We start from the raw sequence: 22,892 nt of genomic DNA on the forward strand, positions 1-22,892 counted from the left end.
GGGGGGGGGTTAATGCCATAGACGGAAATGGCCTTGTGGTCATTAATATGTCTCTTTAGAGATTACCGGTCCTTTTTTGTATTAAATCACTAATCATTTTGCTTTTATCATGATTGGTGTCTTTACGGCTCAATGGCCAGTGTGCGTTTCATTTTATTCGTTCTGCGATCTATTCTTGGTCTTCACCGGGGGTCAGAGAAAGTATTTGACTGTCGACATCAAAGAGTCAAATTGCACGCCACCGTCTTTGTCCATGGCCAAATGATCCCAAAGAGATTTGTAATGGAGTTCTTTTTTTGCCAGCGAGCGGCGCCTCGTTTCCTGTCATCTCCTCATGTTCATTTAACAGTGGCCTTCTGAGCGAGTGTATGTGTGTTAAAGAATGCATGGACAGACCATGAGAATGGCGCTGTAAACGGTCATCTGTCACTTTTAAGCCGTCTGTGTGTCCATTTAGGGACTCTCCTGACTCGGAGGTTTGTCATCTGGGATAGGCAGTCATAGGAAGGTCTTAAGCAGCAGAGAGACGTGGATTAGACCGGCTTATTTCCTTAGACTCTTCTAGTGGATCATTGGATTGCAGTAGCTTTGCGAGATTTTTTTGAGAAATTGAAAATGAAATTTCTACAGTGTTACTTCACAAACATGCAGATTAACCTTGTTCTCGTAATATTTAAGAATTGCTTGGTGGGAAATAATTGGTTTGTTGTTTGTATCTCGGATACTGTAATATAATCTTTCCATGGTACACTTATGACCTGATTTAATCGTTTTAAATGTTCTTCCTGTCTAGGAGAGTCCCTAAAAGGGACATATGATGTCCAGTTTCAGGACTACAGACAAAATGCAGTTTATATTTCATATTTCAGTCAGTGGTGGATGAACTTTTTCAGTTAAGCCTGACTGTGGACTATGAGTGCATTTTGTCAAAAGAAGCACCCCATTAGACAATTGATCAGCTTTTTGCACATGACCTTTCGGGGTAAGTGAACTGTGGTAACTTAATTAATGAATGAATGGTAAAACAGTCTTGGCTAAATGTTGTGAAAAATAAATGTTGATGCAAACAACCATAAAATCGATCACTTTTCAAAGATTTGGTGTCACATACTCTGTAAACTTTGGCAAATCAGCAGCTGATTGTTCTCCTGTGTGGGCGACCGAGGCTGACATTAGACCTGTCAGTTGATCCAGGCTGTCCTGCTCAATAATAAATGCCCAGAACAATAGTTACAATTTGCATCCAATTCAAGCAGAAGTGGCACATTTTACACACAGTGTATTGTTAGCAAGTACAGTAATTATAATCTAAAGAGAGTTACACAAAAGCTTTCAAAAGTAAATTATTTTGATAAATTATCCACAGTAATTTAATGTTCCTATGGCAAATCTTTTTCATGTGTAGAAAAGATACAAACATTCACAGTAATTTAATTTTACGTTTTATTTGTGTTTTTTTTTTAGTTAAAAAATAACATGCATAATTTATTTTTAATTATTATTATTTACCATCAGTAACACAATTGTGCCATTTAAAACAGTCATATTAATCAAAATAATAAAGGTTTAGCTGGAAGTGTTACAGATAGATAGTATACATCAAAAAAAAATATATATATCACAAGCTGCCTTAGCGCCTATAATTAAATAATCTTGTCTACCCAAGTTATTTGAGTTTTATTGACATACTGTAAATCTTCATATTGACCTTTAGCAAACTCGGACTCAGAGCTAATTCAGCACACAGCACCCAACTCTCCTCACTTAGTGCACGGGCAGTGATACAGAGACCTTGAGGTGTTGTTGTGACACCACCGATGTTCAGATGAATGGTGACAGCCAGTATTTAGAGCCTGCTGACGCCACTGATTGTCCAGGACGCAGTGGAGGCAGCCAGACCTCCTTCCAGATCATCCCGAAGAGAGCCGCAGAGGCCACAGGGAAAGACAGGCCTGTGTTGTAGTTAAGTGTAAGTGCATTGATGCCGACTGAAGTGTTGTGTAAGAAGGACCTGTAGGGAAGTGGTGTTAGTCTCACGGTTCTTGCAGAAGGTCATACTGTCATACTGGCCCTTTAGAATCCACATGGCACTTTTTCCTCTGGCTTTACTTTTCCCTCTGAACCTGTTTTTTGTTTCTAAAATCACTCCGAGTTTTCATTTATGTGATGTTTTTCAGGATAAGAAATGGAGCAATAAGGTTTCTTTGTAAGTGTCCGGTTTCGTGATGACAAATATTTTTCCTGCTCCATAATGGTGGAGGATTTTCTTAATGCACTGAGTCATTCCACTTAAGAAGTTCTCGAGTCAGAACTCAGGTGCGCCATGCATCTTTTAAGTGGAGGACAGTGGCATTCCCTACTTGTTTAGTGCCCTAAATGAGACGCGTCACAAGCAAGCCCACATGGAATCTATGCACCCAAAAATCCTTTTAGTAGATACTTCAAGAATTCAAATGGAAATCATTTAAAATGGTGAATTAAATAAGTAGCATTATAAGGTAAATTCTTTAATGTTTAATTAGTGCATAAGGTATCATGAACTTACAATAAACATAATATTTTACAGGTTTTATTAATCTGCGTTAGTTAATTTATTTATATGCTATTTTTCATTGTTTAATCTTGTTTGATTTTAATGCTAATAATATTTTCATAATATCACGTAATATTAATTGTTTTTTAAAGCAGCATGGAATATAATTTTTTTTATTAATATGTACAAATTACAATAATCTAAGTTAATAAATGCTGTAAGATAATTGTTTATTGTAAGTCCATAACTAATGCATTAGCAAATCAAACTTACTAAAAAAAGTGTTATTAATAAATTAAATGTTTTGGCTTGTTTTCCAATATAATGCATAGTAAAATGCATTAAAGCATTACAATGATTGATTAAATCCATTCAGTGGAGTTTTGACAGTGTGACTGGAGTTCAATTCCTTACCTCATTTTTTTTAATATACCAGGTGACACTGCAACTGAACTTGATAGACACAACTGCAGCTGGTATGATCACCACAGAACTGCCAAGGCTCACAATTTCTCACATCACCTCACCTTTTATTTGAGGCTGGAAGTTGTATAATAGATTTCTCTCTTAAAGTTAATTTTATTATTTCCTTACTTAATAAGGTTAAGCCAATCCTGTAAAATATTTCTGACCAACTAACAATAGAGGTTTAAATCCGCTTTAAGAAGGTAACTTCTGTCGCTCTTTTGATGCTGAATAATGACTGTCACCTTTCTGATATCACCAGCACTTGAGTATTGAGACCCAGTGGCTTTATTTGACCTTTAGCAGGTCTTCTATCCGCCAGTTTTCTTAAAATCTAAAGAGAACTCCTATTGATTGGTCCTTTTCAGATAATCTCCCACTGGCAGTCGCCAGGCTCTCTGAAGGTGTTTCACTTTCATCAGGCAGTAGATTTTTAGTGAAGAATTAAATAAAAAAAGTGAACTGTTGCAATTTTGGTGGAACAAAAATTCTTTCTTATTTCCATACCAGTAACACATTGACATTTAAACTGAGCCTTATTGGTGTGGAAATAATCTGATTGCATTTCCCTCTTTCGGTCATATCAGTAGGCTACATCAAATCAGCATACATAACACCAATGCACCAGTTGGCATTACAGCATGTCTTCACCATCTGTCAGTTGCGTATATCTGGCGGGTCGCTTTACCGGCATGCAGATACGCTGTTGACATTTAAACCTTGGCCCTCACGCAAACGGGAATGCTAACCAGATCGAAGTTGGGCCCGACACGGTCCTCGGAGCCCCGCCGTCACGGAGGGGTAAAGGACGATTGTACCGCACAGGACCTTTCCGGGGCAATACAATGATTATTCTCAGCAAAAGCAGACGTTCTGGACAAATACCCCCCGTGGGTCGATGCAGCAGCGGAGAACGGGCCGCACAAATCTGCTAAAGGGCACAGGAAGATATATCACCTTTTAAAAGATCATTTAAGCTAGTTAATGGATGACGGGAATTAATGTCTCTCATCTAGTAAAGTCAATTAAATGGACGTTCTCAAAACATGATGCTCTACATCAAATTATCATAGCCAGCACTCGCCTGCAGGAATCGGTTGTTGTCGCTTGTTATTGCATTAACAGATGCTGGCTGGAGGTAGGAATCCACTTCACTGCAGTTGTAAGTCATTTTCCCTGTTCAATAATTCAACCCGCTCCACTGGCAAAGTGTCGCTCGCTGTTGCCACCTTAATAGACGAGCCTTTGTTAACTTGTATTAATGTCAGATGATTTTAAGGGGAGATAGATGTATGCACGCGGTGTGCTGTCGAGCAAAAAATTGGATTCATTTAGATGATGGGAGATTGTAGTTGTTGCAGCCTCAGTGTTTCAGGTCGTTGGTCATAATGAGGAGAAATACTAAGTCTTGTGTTTGAGAACTTTAGAATTATGGAGGAAAATGGATAGAGAGAGATTGAGAGGTACATTGAGGACGAGAAATAAATATAGGCCCCATTTAGACTTGATATTAAGATCCATCTCAGGTGGTCTTGTCAGAAATGGTCATCCGAGACAAATTGCTTTTTGTATCTGGAAGTAACATGTCTTAAAGCATCACTTGTGTTGACTTGTGGCCGTGTTTCTACCAAGGACAGCTCTGAAGGTCTTAAAATATGAGAAGCATGCCAAATCTGGATGTCGATTTCTTGATTTGTTTTTATTCAAATTGATTCTGATTCACAAGCTGTTGATTTAATTTGATTTCAGATTGAGATTTGATTCAGTTTGAGATTCAGTTTCAATTAAGTTTCGGTTTACTTCGGCTATTTCAATTAAAATGTCCATTTACGTCTCTCTACTAATGCTCTTTTGAAACTTTTTTGAAAAAAAAAAGGATCATGAATATTCAAATTAAGTTGTTGTTTTTTTTTTCCCCCCAGCCCTAAAGCAAAAGTATTTCAGCATTTTAGTGTCATTCTTCGTCACTTTTTTTTTAGTTGTGGTTTTCTTTATTTTTTGGCCACTGTCTTCTGGTTCTTTAAACATTTGCTTTGACTCCTTGTATTTTTTTCACCACATGACCGTGGTGACAGCAGAGCACATGTGGCCGTGGCTCCAAGCCCAGACCGCAGCTGTCTCTTCAAGACATGCTTCAGTTATGTTGTGGTTTCAGCATCTCCAATGCAAGCTTACAGGAAAGAGAATGTATCTCTTTTTTAAAACTGTTCTGTCCTTCTTTGGTTTGCATTACGCATGACTGAAGGGAGGAAAACTGTATGAACAAATGTAAACACTGAAAGGTCATAGTGATCTATGATGATTAATAGGAAACACTCTTCAAACGGAAGAACAAGCAAATGCGCACACATAGTTATGCATGTTCTGAAAGCATACTTTAGTCTGTATCATCTGTGTTGATGGGATTCATACACATGCTTTGGCCAGAGTCCAGGCATGTGGGTGGACACACTGGTGCCCTATGCCTGACATTTTGACCTCAATTTCTCTTTTGTTTCTAAAAGGCATACAATGAGGGGTCAATGCTTTGATGTGCAAGAAGTCTTGGGCTGAATACAAGGTGCAGAAGAAGAACAGAAAGCAAATGGCTCATTAGGAGGCTTTTTTGCTATTTTATTTTGGAAAATTTTGCGCTGAGCTGTGGGAAAAGGTTTTGCAGCGAACGCGAGGCCAGGCAGAATGGGAGCAAACACATCACACACTTGGGAATAGATATGCTAGGAGTTGATGACTACATCTTCCTGCAAGGTGAAACAAAATGAGATCAGAATAAGATGGTGCTTTTAAAGTCAGCTCCCTTATGGCTCTTTTGGTAAATTAAACTCTAAAAATAATTGAATGACATATGGCTTCTGCATTTGCCAGTAATTGCCTTTCTTGTCAAAAGCAACTCTCATTACCTTATTTTAGTTGCTCTTATAAACGTTTTATGATCCAAAAAACAGAGCAGCTGCATTATTTTTCACACTATTAATTGTTTTAAAGAGCTAGGGGTCTGTCATTGTTTGTGATAACAATGCCTGACCTGATCTCTACTGTTCCTTTGCTTAGAAAAAGGAGGTCAAAAGTCCAAAAAAGATGAAAAATGTTTATCAGTTGCTTAACAATGCGGTCAAAAGTTGAAAAGATGAAAAATGTTCACCGGTTGATAAAAAAGGGGGTCAAAGGTCTACAAAAATGAAAAATGTGTACCATTTGCTTAAAAAAGGACCAGGTGTCTAAAAAGATGAAAAATGTCTACTAATTGCTTAAAAGGGGGTCAAACATCCAGATTGTCCACTAATTTTTCATCTTTTTAGGCTTGTGACCCTTGTTTCACCTGTTTTATCTGACCCCTGATCAGTCATGGCTTTATTTGACCACAGCAAATGGGATGACCATTCAACGTCCAATTTCTTATTGAGTATTTAGGCTGATATTGTCAAACTCTTCCTCATTATGTCCATAGTTTAAGGTATATTGAAGAAGTTTTGTCTTTTTGTCTAAAGTGAAGTGCCCTATTCAAGGTAGAATTTCAAGTGTGCACCAGCTTCATGGACATCAGATCTGATCAATGGTTTTCCCAGGGCGAATGAGGTCATCTGTAAGCCCCAACAATGTGCTGACAAAGACCCCAGAGGTGAGGTCATTGTGTTAAAAGGGTCACCACAGGTCACCCCCAGTAGCAGCCGCTCAACTCGCCCTCCCCCAATACTTAAGTTTAGTGTTCGGAACAGGTCATTCTAACCGGAGAATACAAATTGCTGTGTGCACTCGTGTCCAACTGATTTGCTTTCACCATACATCACACGATATTAATATTTCAAGCCGTTTTGCCCGTAGTTCAAGCTGTAAAAAAATTCTGATGGTGTTAGGAAACTGGAGATTGATTTACTGCATGCAGAACATCCATAAAGGGAATGTGCACGCTCAAACACTCTCGCACACCTGTGCGCTTTGATAATTAAAACTGCTGTGATCTCATTTTTGCTTGATGCTGCTTTATACCTACAGTTCTGGTCGACATCTCATCTCCAGAATGAATGATATGTAAGTTGCAACAGCTGGTGTGAGCATTGAATTAATGTTCAGAAGAGTATTACAAAGGGAATGTAAGTTAAAGATGGAGAAACATTTTTTGAGGGAGAGAGAAGAAATAATGAATAATTCTGTGATTTTTGATTAAACATTGGATTAGACATACTGTAATACGGTATTATGGAAAGTAATTACATTTTAAATGTCTTTTTTAAAATACCAAACAGTTTACTTTCATATGTCTGCATTTCACATTCTTTTCAGAGGTAAAATCAATATTACAAATGCACCTTTTATCAGAAAAATTTTAAATATAAAGGCTGAAATTAAGAAAAAGTCTTCAGATTTGAAAGGAAGTGAGTGAAACTTAGCAAGGCCATCACTCAGCATTTAAAACTCGCTAATACCGTCAGTCAGGAAACCACATAAATAAATGACAAGGCAAGTTAGGAACATCAACAGCATTCACATATGTGAACCCTTGCTGAACCGTATGCTCACAGAGGGTGTTTACTTTAATTTCTAGCTGATGTGGTATATTTAGTACATGGGACTGTTGAAGTATACTTAAGGTTTGGATCAGACTTGCTGTTTGTTAGAGGCTCCCCTGAACTGTAATTAAATCTCAGGGCGTGTGCATGTATCTGTATGCATCTATGCGCATTCGCACACTCATGGCCCACATATATGTCGTGTAGATGCATACCCATGTGCTCATGTGAGCCACCTGTGTGATCCCTACTGTGATTTGGGCTGTGCCATCAACCTAATGCTATATAGTCATTATATACGTTGTGTGCATGTATCTGTATGCATCTATGCGCATTCGCACACTCATGGCCCACATATATGTCGTGTAGATGCCACCTGTGTGATCCCTACTGTGATTTGGGCTGTGCCATCAACCTAATGCTATATAGTCATTATATACGTACATCTCCCCCTGTGGCCACGAGACACATCAAAATCCAGCACAGCATCTCTCCAATGGCCTCATTTAGCTTCTATGCCGTACTCGCTGATATTTCCCACTTGGGCCAATCAGATAAGTCATATATGGTTTAACCACACAAAAGAGCACTTGGAACCCCAAGCGGATGCGGCACTAGGAAGAAGCCTCTGTATGCTTTAGATGAACACTTTTGAGAACCAGAATGGTATATGCAAAGCTTAGAGGGATTAAAAATAAATAGAAATCATACTACTGGGGAAAAGGAGACCATCAAGTTGGGGTTTTATCCACTTTTATTTTGCAATATGACCAGTATCCTATCATATTCAAGTGTTTATGAAAAAAGTTAAGTCACTGATTTATTTTTTTGAAAAAGCTAAATACAATAAGCATTGGTTCAAGGCACATACAAGACTGGCCAAAGGGCATTCAATGCACTTTGGTCTTCAGTTGTAAAGAACTATTTAACTGTGGCAACTTAAAAAGTGGCTTGAATTAGAAAACAAAAACATACAAATAAGAATTATATGAACAAAAAAATAGTTGACACTTTTTATATTCCAAATAGAAAAGAGCCCAAATGTGTTTCTTGCCATATTTTTTCTGCCCATAATATTCCTTTTTGGAGGGCAACGTTTACATGACGTGGTTAACTGTACTGAGGGATACGGTAAATGCTGTTTCCCTTTGCTGAACGAGCGATATTGAGTTCAATGTTGTGTTTTTGCCCATCCACTTTGATTTGACTGCAATGTAACCTTTCATTTGATCTGTGTGCTTCATTTGCAAAGGATTTAGGATTCTGTGCTCTGTTGCTGCCTCCTCCAGGGCAGAGAGGAAGTAATAGATATCTGCTTCTTAAACGTTGCAGTGATGTAAAACCTGGCAACGTTCTGGAACGGGCAAACCGGGATTCCTAAAGAAACCCAGAGGTTTCTGTGACACCGGAGTAAGTCTGTGCCTGCCATCCTTAGAATTAACAAAACACTTGCATCTTTATTTCCTTTGATGAAACCTATGCCCTATATTCTCACAGCCTTGTTTTTTGTTGTATTTATTTTTTTCCACTGACAGCAACGTAGCGATAATTTTGACCTGTGCTTTATACTACATGGTTTTCTAAAATCTGATTGTTCAACACAGCAATGAAAACCCACTTTCACAGTTGACAAGTCATCATATCTCAGTAGAGCACAAAGTTTTTTTTAATTGGTCTAAAACCATAAGTAAAGGAAGTACAGTACAAATGACTACAAATATCTAAAATATAGAATTGCAGTTTGTGGCAGCATACACCGACAGCTCAGTGATGGCCTGCAATCGGAACCTTTTTTCCTTTTAATAAATCGTCCTTAAATATAAATTATATGGCAAATGTACATAACGATGCTTTCTCAGTCTTTTCAATCCAGTGTTTTTCAAAAGACCAAGCAGTCTCCGAGTCACTCATTTGCAATAAAACGTCTTTGTAATCCGCGCACACTATCATGAATGAGAGTAGTCTGAATCTGGTATTCCACTGTCTCTGTAGCTTCTGTTGTTGATACTGTTTTCGCTGTGCGGGCTCTTGTAAAGACTTAAGCCATTAGGAGGAAAAATTGTGTGTATCACAAACTCCTCCTTTGAAACGGGCATGTGATTTATGGGAATCATTTGAAAAGAGGTCTCTCTAATCTCCAAGATGGAGTTGTCCTTCTTTGTTCCAGCTTCGGCATAATCGTCCTTCCGCCTGCGCCCTTTGTTGTACGTGCAGTTCCTGGAAAATAAGGAACCGTTCCTGTGGATGTACCAGCACACCAGGGCCAACATGATGATAGCCAGAAGGGCCACCGCCCCTCCGATGATAGCAGCTAAAGGCAGATTGGAATTTTTGTAAGGCTCTTTCTCCTGCTCTCTGTTCAAGGTTGTGGTGGGATTGTACGCTTTCAGGGAACCAGTTTCTGTCTCTATGCAAACAGGTGTCTCGTCTGACAGGTAAATGTTACTCGTCTCCATGGGAACCATGCATATCCGATAAGAGGATTCGGGCTCCAGAGCTGTGAGCAGGTACTCTGTTCTCTCCCCTTGGACGATGGTCTCAGTTATAGATCCGAAAGCAGGACTGTGACCCAGCTTTAGCCAACTGAGCCTCAGGGCCGTCATGGGCTGGGATACTCTCCAGGATATGTGCACCGTCTCTGCGCTACTGGATTTGACGCTTATCGTGATGATCTTGCGACTGGACGGCGTCGTGCTACGATAGTTTCTTCCCAGCTCTGGACCCTTAACCACAGGTCTTTTAGTCACATATGAGGGCCACTGGGGTCGTGAGGGTGGCAAAGTGTTTGAGACTGTGCTGGTCTCATATGTGGTTGGGATCTCCGTGTCTGAGCAGCCAAACAGCTCTGTGGATAGGTCTTTGATGGCCATCCCTTTGACCTTATCGGGACCTTGGCACATGAAGCCACGCACGTTGACCTTAGATGGAATACTGCGCAGCCAGTCACGCACCCACTTCATCCTGCAATTGCAGTTCCAGGGGTTGTTGCGCAGGAGCAGCTGGGTAAGGTTATCCAGGTCGTCAAATACCCCCATGGGCAGACTGCTCAAGTTGTTGCCTGACAGATCCAAACGGTACAGCTGTCGCAGAAAAGCAAAGGCACCTGCTGGCACGTGATTGATGTGGTTGTCTTGAAGATTTAGCTTCTCCAGGCTTGAGCCCGGCAGGTTGGCGGGTGGGGAAGTCAGGGAGTTCCGTACCAACGAGAGCTCGGTCAGGTTGACTAAATTCACCAAGGCCATCTCCCCAATGCCCCTGTTGTTCAGGAGGTTGCCATCCAGAACCAGTCGCTTCAGGTTTATAAGATCCTGCAGGGATGCCTCAGAGATGGACGAGATGCGGTTGTCGTCGAAGCGAAGTTCCTCGATAGTCATTGGCAGGCCTGAAGGTATGGTGCTTAGGTGGTTGCGGGACAGGAAGAGCAGCCTCAAATGGTTGCTGTCCCGGAACGCACCCTCTTCGATGCTGACAGCTGACACGGAATTGTCATCGAGGTGTAATTCCTCAATGATAGGAATCTGTGCCAGGGACGCGTGGGTGATAGTCCGGATATTGTTCTCCTGCAAATGAAGTTCCTTGACATTCAGCGGCAAGTTGGTGGGGAACTCATCCAGATTGTTGCAGTATAGGTAGATCTTTTCGACACTGTTCAGCCGTCGTAGATCCGTAGGGATCCCTGCGCTTTTGATGCGGTTGTTCTGGAGAAAAAGTACTGTAGCATCCTCTGGGATGCCCGAAGGGATGGAAGTCAAATCCCGGTCATTGCAGTATATGAAAGTCCCATCGCACCGGCACTGCGAGGGACAGGAGGCTGAGGTCACCAACGGATTGGCCAGGCCAAGCAGAAGCCCAGCTCTGACGAAGAAGACGAAGAAGGACTTGTAATTGCTTGCCATCGCTAATGTCCTCCTTGCGGTCGTTGCCCTTAGAGAAAAAAGAAGGGAAAAAGTCAAATTTATGCCATCTGAAGAAAAGGCAGTGTCCTGCTCTAATTGCTGTTTTATGTACGGTGCCTGCAGCGCCTCTTTCATTGTAAATGATTCAATTTAAGACAAAGAATACAATATTTCTGCTGCTGAATTAATGAAAAGAGGCTATTAACATTTCCAATGACATGAACAAATGAAAAAACTATGGTAGCGAAACATGCCTGGGGTGTTTATCTTGATTGAAATCATTTTTATATCAAAACAATACAAAGTAGTGAAAAAAGGAAAAAGGGATTAGAGGAGAGAAAAAAAAATAAGAGAAAAAGGGAGGACTGAGAGGTTCAGAAGCAAGTCTAATTGAAGTGGAAGGATATTCCCAATCAGCCGTGGATGTAGATAACAAATCCTTAAACCCACTAGCTTTCCTTGAATGAGATGCCTGTGTGTGAGAGGGTTTATCTTTTTCTGTGTGTAATGTAATCGCAGGCTCTTGTTGTTTTACACATTTCTGCTGTTAGCCAGTGCATTTCAAGGCTACTTTTCATTGCTGAAACTGGTGGCAGAACACAGTCAGGCCTTGTTGATTGAATATTGTAAAACTGACTTGTCTTTTTGCCCCGTTTTTGTGCACGATTTTAGGGTATTATAATTTACAAAAGTTTGGAGGATTGCAACTTGAAAGCAAATGAAAAGCTTTCTGAATTATGCCTGCCAAAACTGTATCACTTACAAAACCCACCCTTTCCATTTGTTGTGACATGGCAGTTGATAGGTATTATTGTCTCCTAACATAAAAAGTACACCACAATGGATTGGATTTTTATGGATTGTTACAGCCTGTAGATTGCTCCACTGCATTTGAGACTTATCAGATGGAAGGAAGGGAAAAATGTGTGGTTGAGATGGGAATTTGAAAGTCCCTTAAGCTTATTGGGTTTCTGTATATCAGGGGATTTCTTTGCCTCTGGGTAAATGACCACAGAGAAAAGCCCCTGGGCTGCAGTCCTTTGATAGTGGACACTGTTTGTGAAACCTGGATTAGTGGAGATGTTGTGTGGATTTTTATAAAAACCTTTCTTTTTCCTCGCCTTAAGCCTGTGCTGCCTGGATAACCGCATTCGCTGCTCTGTCTACCACTAACCCTAACATCCCCCCTCTAGTGTTCTCTGTGGTGATGGCTGAAACGAATTCCTTTGCATAAGAAAAGTGACCACGGTTTAGGCCCTGCGACAATGGCCGAAGACCGTTCCCTCCCGCCTGGTGACGTTCTCCACCGAGCTGTGCTTTCAAAGACGCTCTGGAAGCAGAAGGTGAAGGTAAAAATAAGAATCATAGTGAAGCATATTGCTGCTGAGGTGTCAGGCAGCCACCAAAGGTCCCTCGGGCTGCCCCGACAGTGCCTAAACATGACGCCCTTGCACTGCTCAAAAATGTACATGTGAGATGAACGCGCTTTATGTCTTGCAGACTCATGAATACCCAAATGGGATCCTCATGGAAGTCACCTCTGGTGGCCCCAAGGAGACGGCCGTGCTGCACCTACCATATTCTAATTTCCCACGGTACATCTTTCCTGTTACATAGACTGACAATATGTATTTCTACAACTGACAGCCATCACCACAGTTTGTGCCCTTGCCTGAAACCCTTCTGCTGACCTGCGGATGGTAACCTTGCTGTAGAACACGCTGGAGTATGTCAGGCAACTTTGAAACCATTGTATAGAGTGACAAGGAGAGGTTAGGGAATTGAAGGCCCTGTAACTTGATTACAGGTCTCGCCAGCGCGGTCTAATAATACACCCCATCCTTCTGTTGAGCCAAAGTGCTCCATGTGCATGCTTTTGTATTAGTAGATTACCAAGAGCTCGGAAACAGCAGCTGTGACCCGACTTTAAGGACAGGTGATGGTTGACGGTGAGATTTCAGTATGCTGACAAGGACTAAGTTGCTTCCTTTTTGTCGAATCCTGAAACATTTTGAAAGATTTGCTTCATGATTGCCAGATAAATTGAAGAGGAAAATAAGTACTTGCAGGAATGGTGAATGGTTGGATAGTAATCGGCATGCAATTTTACAACCGTTCCGAGGAAATGTATTGATTTGGAGAATTATGTGTGTAAAGTAACTTGCCATTTTTCCAGAAGTCTGACAAATAACAGACTGCGAAATTATGTGGAGATGGAATTGCTCTTGCTTTATGTTCTATACTCAATGTAAATCACTTCCTGGCACAGGAGTGGGCAAAAGCAAGTTGGCGAAACGCAAGCCCCTTTGGTTTTTTTCTGCCATGTGGATTTTTATAAAAACCTTTCTTTTTCCTCGCCTTAAGCCTGTGCTGCCTGGATAACCGCATTCGCTGCTCTGTCTACCACTAACCCTAACATCCCCCCTCTAGTGTTCTCTGTGGTGATGGCTGAAACGAATTCCTTTGCATAAGAAAAGTGACCACGGTTTAGGCCCTGCGACAATGGCCGAAGACCGTTCCCTCCCGCCTGGTGACGTTCTCCACCGAGCTGTGCTTTCAAAGACGCTCTGGAAGCAGAAGGTGAAGGTAAAAATAAGAATCATAGTGAAGCATATTGCTGCTGAGTCGCCTTAAGCCTGTGCTGCCTAGATAACCGCATTCGCTGCTCTGTCTACCACTAACCCTAACATCCCCCCTCTAGTGTTCTCTGTGGTGATGGCTGAAACGAATTCCTTTGCATAAGAAAAGCGACCACGGTTTAGGCCCTGCGACAATGGCCGAATACCGTACCCTCCCGCCTGGTGACGTTCTCCACCGAGCTGTGCTTTCAAAGACGGGCCTGTGCTTGTCAGATACACACACACAGACACTTGGAGGCTGAACCGGCGCTTTAATTACCACATATGTACCCCCTGCTTGGGTACAGGGGGCAGCAGTTGCCGGACAAGGGCAAGAAGGGTTGGGTTGATTTACTGCACTGTACTTTTCTGTTTCCACTCCAAAGCGGGGTAAATCTGTAATAAAGCTAAAATTTGCAGCCCTTTTTTCTGTGTGCCCTTCTTTTGTTAATTCAGACTGTATATTTAAAATATAAGAATAGATCATTTTCAGGAAATGAACTTCTAGGCTTGTTTTTTTTCGAATGTACGTTTTGAAGAACGGCCTCACTGAGGTCAGAGGTTGGCTGCCGACATGAGTGGAGAATTCTATGAGAACGATTTGTTTTTGTCCTTTGCACAAAAGGGTGACAGACTTTTTTTCTGAAGGCCTGAAAGACATGACCATTTCATGTTGACTCTGAGTGAATGCCACGGACCACTGGGTTTAGCCTCCGGCATTCGTGGCTTGAAACAAAGAGTGCTGTCCTCCTGGCTGCCAATAAACATACACTGAATGCTTAGATATTTGTATTAAAATATAGAACGTTGATTTAATTTGCATTCCTGTGTATTACTATCTAAAGGGAGACTGGTATGTATGTCTTTTTAAAGCACAGAGGAGTAGTATTTGTAAATTGCTGATACAAATTGTTTATGCAAGCGAAAAAGACTGCCACAGAGTGCTTTGACACATCCAACAAAGAACAATGGGTTAGTTAATTTTATCACCCTCCTTACAGAGTCAAAACAGACCATTTGTGGTTCTCAGCTATTATCATGCTAAGAAACTAACCTATCCGAATACACACTCTTTTAGTACATTTGCACATATGATGCTCAAAGCTAGGGAAAACAACTTGTACTCAGTACATTGGGGATTCAAAAAAAGAGGTCTTGTTCACTTGAATCTCTTGCATAGTTGTCTAATGTGAATCCTCTTTCATAGTAGTCTTATAAACTGATTTAATCAGCTCTGACTGAAGGCTTTATCTCTTATCATTGCATTACAGTCCCTCGCTCTTTATCTGCACAAAACTATTATTTCAATCTTGACATTTTCTGCCTAACAGATATGAAAGCTTATCTTTCAGATAATTTGGAAGGCTACTTAAAAGAAGGGAAATTCGTTTGATGGGAAAATCCTGAAGCAGCGGACAGCCTCAGATCTCTTTACTGCGCCACACACTCACTTCTCTCACGGAAAAGCACAGGGCGCACATTTATTGCGCGCCAATCTCGTAGTCTTTTGAGTTTTCCTTAGTATTCCAAATTAGAATGCGACCCTCATAATCAACGAAGCTGTCTGCGCTGCGAGCGGTTTCGATGGGAGAGTTCTAGTTTTGTCGCGTCGCGCGCAACGTTCATGGAGTGTCACGCGCCGCATCCTCGATCCCCCCATTCTTTATTCCAATCACTCTTCCATCACGCTTCTAGAGCACAGGTGTTGGGCATTATTAATAGATCTTTCCTCATTTGGAATCGACGTCTGCTCGCTTCGTTTGCGTTAAAGCCTCTCAAACTAGAGCAGATTTCAGACGCAGCGCGTTAAGTTTACGCGTTCCTGTTGATTACACGCGGTGAAAATACAAGCTGCATTGCGTTTTTTTCTAAACCAGGGAAACATTTCTGCCTACATATTTGGAAACGAGAAGAAGGGTTTGGGCACGGCTTTAACATTAATTTAAGAGCAGGCTATTGTGCTAGCGGCTCCCCTCTGGGTTCGGTTTTGGGGCAGATGATCCGCAGGTTTGTCCCTGGTTGGCGTTCAGGCAGTGAGAGTGGATTCTAGGGGAGACAGGGGGGCTTTTTCTTTTGTGCTGCACTGAAAAGAAAGTGGTCTGTGGCAGCTGCACTGTTTTCCCCACTTGGGGGTGGTAGGTGCTTCTGTATCGGGCCTGTGCTTGTCAGATACACACACACAGACACTTGGAGGCTGAACCGGCGCTTTAATTACCACATATGTACCCCCTGCTAGGGTACAGGGGGCAGCAGTTGCCGGACAAGGGCAAGAAGGGTTGGGTTGATTTACTGCACTGTACTTTTCTGTTTCCACTCCAAAGCGGGGTAAATCTGTAATAAAGCTAAAATTTGCAGCCCTTTTTTCTATGTGCCCTTCTTTTGTTAATTCAGACTGTATATTTAAAATATAAGAATAGATCATTTTCAGGAAATGAACTTCTAGGCTTGTTTTTTTTCGAATGTACGTTTTGAAGAACGGCCTCACTGAGGTCAGAGGTTGGCTGCCGACATGAGTGGAGAATTCTATGAGAACGATTTGTTTTTGTCCTTTGCACAAAAGGGTGACAGACTTTTTTCTGAAGGCCTGAAAGACATGACCATTTCATGTTGACTCTGAGTGAATGCCACGGACCACTGGGTTTAGCCTCCGGCATTCGTGGCTTGAAACAAAGAGTGCTGTCCTCCTGGCTGCCAATAAACATACACTGAATGCTTAGATATTTGTATTAAAATATAGAACGTTGATTTAATTTGCATTCCTGTGTATTACTATCTAAAGGGAGACTGGTATGTATGTCTTTTTAAAGCACAGAGGAGTAGTATTTGTAAATTGCTGATACAAATTGTTTATGCAAGCGAAAAAGACTGCCACAGAGTGCTTTGACACATCCAACAAAGAACAATGGGTTAGTTAATTTTATCACCCTCCTTACAGAGTCAAAACAGACCATTTGTGGTTCTCAGCTATTATCATGCTAAGAAACTAACCTATCCGAATACACACTCTTTTAGTACATTTGCACATATGATGCTCAAAGCTAGGGAAAACAACTTGTACTCAGTACATTGGGGATTCAAAAAAAGAGGTCTTGTTCACTTGAATCTCTTGCATAGTTGTCTAATGTGAATCCTCTTTCATAGTAGTCTTATAAACTGATTTAATCAGCTCTGACTGAAGGCTTTATCTCTTATCATTGCATTACAGTCCCTCGCTCTTTATCTGCACAAAACTATTATTTCAATCTTGACATTTTCTGCCTAACAGATATGAAAGCTTATCTTTCAGATAATTTGGAAGGCTACTTAAAAGAAGGGAAATTCGTTTGATGGGAAAATCCTGAAGCAGCGGACAGCCTCAGATCTCTTTACTGCGCCACACACTCACTTCTCTCACGGAAAAGCACAGGGCGCACATTTATTGCGCGCCAATCTCGTAGTCTTTTGAGTTTTTCTTAGTATTCCAAATTAGAATGCGACCCTCATAATCAACGAAGCTGTCTGCGCTGCGAGCGGTTTCGATGGGAGAGTTCTAGTTTTGTCGCGTCGCGCGCAACGTTCATGGAGTGTCACGCGCCGCATCCTCGATCCCCCCATTCTTTATTCCAATCACTCTTCCATCACGCTTCTAGAGCACAGGTGTTGGGCATTATTAATAGATCTTTCCTCATTTGGAATCGACGTCTGCTCGCTTCGTTTGCGTTAAAGCCTCTCAAACTAGAGCAGATTTCAGACGCAGCGCGTTAAGTTTACGCGTTCCTGTTGATTACACGCGGTGAAAATACAAGCTGCATTGCGTTTTTTTCTAAACCAGGACTCGGTATTTAAGGACTTGGTATCAGGCTAACTGATATAGAATGCTGATGGTAATAATAAAATGTAAGTTGAGCGTCCTTAGTGCGTTTATTCGCGCGCAGCGGCATGGAGACTTAAAGGGATAGTTCACCCGAAATACAAATTAAAATTCGGTCGTATTCTCATTTCCAAGTTGTTCCAAACCTATGTGACTTAACAAAATCCGTTGTAAAATTAGATGTTAGGCAGATTAATAGCCTCAGTCACCATTCACATTCCTTATATGGAAAAAAAAAGATGCATTGAAAGTAAATGGTGACTGAGGCTGTAAGTCCTTAACATTTCTTCTCCCTTACATATCATTTCGTGTTCCAGGACAGAAAGTCACAGAGGTTTGAAACAGCATTAAGGTTATTAAATGATCCCATTATTTTCTTTTTAAAGCAAATTATTGTTTTAAAAATTATTTTGGAGATGCATGCTGAATGCTAAATGGCAAATGAAGGGCGATCTACTGCAAAATGTCTTGACTACTGTACTTGTGAGTTCAAATTGCTATTACATCCCCCTCGAATCCCTAAGGGTCTGCCTACATTCGCTATAAATGCCTTTTCTCATTGCAAATCATTTTCAATGGATCTGAAAGTTTAGAATCAAAGTCTACTGTGTGAAGCTTTGTTGAGTGTCTGAGATGTAAGGGATATGCAAATGTGCTCTATGCATGGTTTGAAGGTATTTGATCACCTTAGAGTGCTGAAATGCATAAGGGAGAGGGTGAAAAACAGCCCAAAAATAAGGGGAAACTCAAAACAAAATACACTTACCTGCCCAAGCAATAATTCAAAAAGAATATCCTCAAATCATAAAGTCAGTCCGTAGGATAAATCCAATAAGATGGAAGATGATTTCAATCCCCCAAAAAGAGCCCAGTGTCAGAAAGGCTCAGTAGCAGCAATGGTGCGAATAACAGGGTGTGTTTTTATTTCCACACACACTTGTTTACATACACACACACACACTCCTTTGGCTCAGAAGAGACAAGATAGAGAAGTCGGCAGAGCTGGTCAGCTGCCTGGAGCTCACTACAAGTGTGAGGTTGCATCTGCCTCCAGCTCTGCTTCAACACAGCACTGATGTCATCAGGGGGCGGAGCTTGTGGCTTCCTCCCCCTTCTCGCCCTCTCTCTCTCTTTTTCTTTTTCTCTCTTTTCCACTTCCATAATGCTATATTTACTGTGAACGCTAGGGGGAGCAGGAGAAAGAAGGATGAGAATTGAGCAGCCTTGAATAGGCAGCTTGAGTGGGCACTTCATGTGTTTGTGTTGAAGGCCACCAGAAGCATTATTTATGAGCATTATGTGTGTGTGTGTGTGTGTGTGTGTGTCTAAAAATTAAGTAATGGAATTTATATGCTAGAAATGCTGAGAAAAGGCAGAGCAGTTTATCAGCACTGGTATGCGCTTATTTAAATCAGAACAGTGAGCTTTCTTTATTTTAGTGATATGAGTATGTGTCTGTAAGAGAGAGATGTTAATGGCATCTAAGTTTCACAGCACATTATGAATTTTTAAGCTCGGAAGTCAGGCGTTATGTTCAGCCTCATTATGCTTATTAAGTATTAAAGTGGCTCCAAATGGCGAATTTGCTCCCTCATAAACCAGCGGTAGCGACTGTGTGTGTGTCATTGTCTCCAAAGGGCTTTTGAAGACCTTTGCACGGTGGAGTCTGTTCCTGACCTCAGCAGACCCCTATGGATGAGCAGTTATTGTGTTCTGCCTAAACTCTTTGCCAGGAGATACAGTTCTCCTACACTATTTGTTAAGGAGATAGTTTACCCCAAAATACGAGTAATTGTTTGCTAAACCTCATGTCGTTCTATGACTCTTTATGCTTCTGTGGAACAAAAAAGCATAAGTTTTTATTATTTTATTTTATTATTTTATTCCACATCAATTACGTTGCTTTTTTGTTATTTTGTAGCTTGACAGACCCAGTCCTTATTTACTTACATTATTTGGAAAAGAGTGGCCAGTAAATTCTTAAAAAATTGTAAAAGCATGCAGGTTTGGAATCACATTTTGTTAAGTGAGGACAATTTTTATTTTTGGATGTACTATCCCATTTATGGATTGCTTTTTTCCATTTAAAAACTTAGATGATATACTACTTCTCCATTGTGACTTTTCAAGTGCTTAAATAATTATTATCATCATTATTTTTTAATTACTGCATGAAATTCCTCCAGCTTGCTTTACCTGAATGTTTGATGATATTTTACATACTTACCACCTTTGCCAAACCATGTCTTGTTGTATAGCTTTACAAGCATCCATTGGAGGATTAAGCAGTAATAATGTCCCATCCACCCTGGGCTTTTACAGCAGGTCTAGGTGTCTTGTTTTTAGTGTCAGAGGTGGAGAAGCAGGGCACAGTTGTATGTGACAAGAGGTCAGTGCAGGGCATCGTGGGCAGAGGGCGTCTGTCCCCCCGCCTCGGGACGGATCACGATTCCGGCCTCTGCATTGACCCTTCTGGCATTTTTCTCTCCTAAATCTGACTAGGCTTTGTCTGTCATCGGCCCTTGATTGACTCTTAGATGTACAAAGGGCCCCAAGAGGGTCCGATTACCACTATTTCAATACAGTTGGGGGAGTCTTTGGTTGGGGTCATCTGTTGTTTGGGAGGATGAGCGTTCCTCATTTTTCCAAAAGATGCCATTTATTTTATCTCCTCCATCTTAATGTGTTTTGACAACAGACATGACTTTGAAGGAGCTCAGGCCCTTCTCCTCCCGCTGCCCTTCTCTCGTTCGTTGTAGTTAGAGGGTAGAGACGAGCATAGCTAAGTTTATTAAACCACTTGATGCGGTTAAGTGCTAACAAGAGCGTTTTTAGTTCAGGCTTTATGCCTGAAGAACGTCTGACCTCTTCTTTCAGGGATGTTCACGGTACATTCTTCGCGTGACAAGCAAATAAGTCGCATTAAATTGGGCTTTCATTCTCTGACGCGTGTTTCTTATATGGCGCTCTTCACTTGAATGGAATTTTCAGCGTGAGTGTGTCAAAATCAAAGCCATACCTAAAGTCGCACTTTTCAAAGACTTGTTGAAGGGTTTGTCATTCTGATCTTTACACCTCGAGTGTATATTTCATCCCCCTGGCCCACTCTCAAACAAACAATCCTGAGCTCAGCGCTGTGCTGTCCAGCTCCAGGAGATTTGTGGAGTATTTTTCTAGTGTCTCCAGCGGGTCCACTTACACCTATACACACACATACTCATATTTACCTAGCTAGACTGTGGACATACCATAGACTTAATTTGTTTTTAGACAAGCTAATTATCATTACTATAGACCAGTGGTTCTCAACCTTTTTTTCCACTGGGCCACATTATGGTCCAAATGCAAGTCTCAAGGGCCGCACGCATATCATTTACATATTACGTCACCAATACATATTTATAATATTATAGCCTAAATATTATGATATCTAATCGATTACATTCATTGAAATAAATAAATAATTATACTCTCCATTAATAAAACATCTGATGGTGTCGGGAGCTGACCAAATTTGGCTTGAAAGGAGTAACAGCACAATGAAGTTGCGATTGTAAGTTGCAGTCTGTAAGACACGCGACATTGCAGAAAATGTGCATTTACAAATGTAGCCTATGTTGATCCAAATATGGAAAGCACTTTCGAATTGAATAATCTGAGGTTCTCTCCAGAGATGTTTTGCCACATTTCTGCATTTAAGGATGATTGCTGCGTAGTATGGGTGTTTCCTTTTGCCTGAACATCTTCAAGTGAGTAGCAGGGGGAAACCGAAAGTTGTCCAGCACTCTCCTACCTTTACTGCTGATATTGTGACTATTCTTGTTTTTGTGTGTTCCTTCGCTGGCATTTTCCACATTTCGTTTTTCTCCCTTAATAACAAATTTGTCCATTCCGATGCTCAATTTTACCGAACTAATGGCTGCTGATGACTATTTGAATTGAATTCTGCCAAAGTGCACGCTTCTAAGTGTTCGTTAAATGCATAACGTTAATTACGTGAGTACAGGTTTGCTCATGTCTGAAAATAATATATGAAAAACAAAAATATTTTACATAACAAAAACATTATAGCTTATATTTGTTTAGTACATTTTTAAATTAATGTAAAAACTAAAATGAATTGTAAAACTGAAAGTTATTTTTTTTTTTAAATTGTGCATTTGAATTTGTGACGGGCCATGGGTTGAGAACCACTGCTATAGACTAACCCAAACCTTAACCCTAGAACAAAAGAATATTTAATAATGCATCATAATCAATTTATACAAAGTAAGTTTTTTTGTTAATTCTACAGCTATAATGTATTTTTGATAAATTCATTGTGTACAATGAATGTCAAACATTACTGATTGGTTTGTAGATTTATACATTGTTACTGATTCTTCCAAAACTATCACATGCCATTTTTGCAATCTAAGTTAGCCAGCGAAATAACATTGTGTTTGTGACAAATCAGCAGAATTTGCTACCACAGTGTAAAATACATCACCAAAAGCCATAAAAATGGATCTACAATATGAGATTTGCAGTGTCAGTGCAACACTGGCCTGGTATTTATTTTTGAAGCACATGGAGATCTTTCTTTTAGAACTTTTGGGGGTATTTTTTAAAACAAATTTAGCAAAGTATGGCTTTGTAAACACGCATACACACTCTGTGTTTAGAATACATAGTTGCAGGGCTTTCTAGGCCTAAATGTTGAACCCATGCCCAGTTAAAGGCAACTTGGAAAAGCTTTTGCCAAATATCTGCTTTGTGTCTTATTTTTGCTATATCCTTCTTGTTCATTTCCATAATCATTCACCATGGGCAATTAGCAGCGATCTCCGTGCTGCTGACTTCTCATCCTCTCTGCCACTTCCACAGAGACCTCCGCAATATGGCAAAATGTGGGTTGCGGGATGGGGTCCAGCTCCATGTGCAAGTGTTCATGCTCATGGCATCATGATAGAGTGGAGATTAATTATTTCCTGCCCTTTCCTGTACTGAATGAGCAGTCCAACATCCCCATTCTGAGATGGG

The 22,892-nt window shown here is 40.8% G+C and overlaps 2 protein-coding genes across 2 annotated transcripts in view; one reads left to right on the forward strand and one right to left on the reverse strand.

Annotated features, from left to right (window-relative positions):
• Positions 1 to 22,892, forward strand: part of LOC107600572 (O-acetyl-ADP-ribose deacetylase MACROD2-like) — a 607,387-nt gene that overhangs the window by 108,597 nt on the left and 475,898 nt on the right. The window lies entirely within an intron of this gene.
• flrt3 (fibronectin leucine rich transmembrane 3) lies at positions 8,250 to 11,426 on the reverse strand. Its single transcript, XM_016292494.1, has one exon. The coding sequence runs from the start codon at positions 11,400 to 11,402 to the stop codon at positions 9,453 to 9,455; it is 1,950 nt and encodes a 649-aa protein (XP_016147980.1). The 5' UTR covers positions 11,403 to 11,426; the 3' UTR covers positions 8,250 to 9,452.

The sequence above is a fragment of the Sinocyclocheilus grahami genome, unplaced genomic scaffold (genome assembly GCF_001515645.1).
Source record: "Sinocyclocheilus grahami isolate Dianchi unplaced genomic scaffold, SAMN03320097.WGS_v1.1 scaffold286.1, whole genome shotgun sequence".
Taxonomy (NCBI): Eukaryota; Metazoa; Chordata; class Actinopteri; order Cypriniformes; family Cyprinidae; genus Sinocyclocheilus; species Sinocyclocheilus grahami.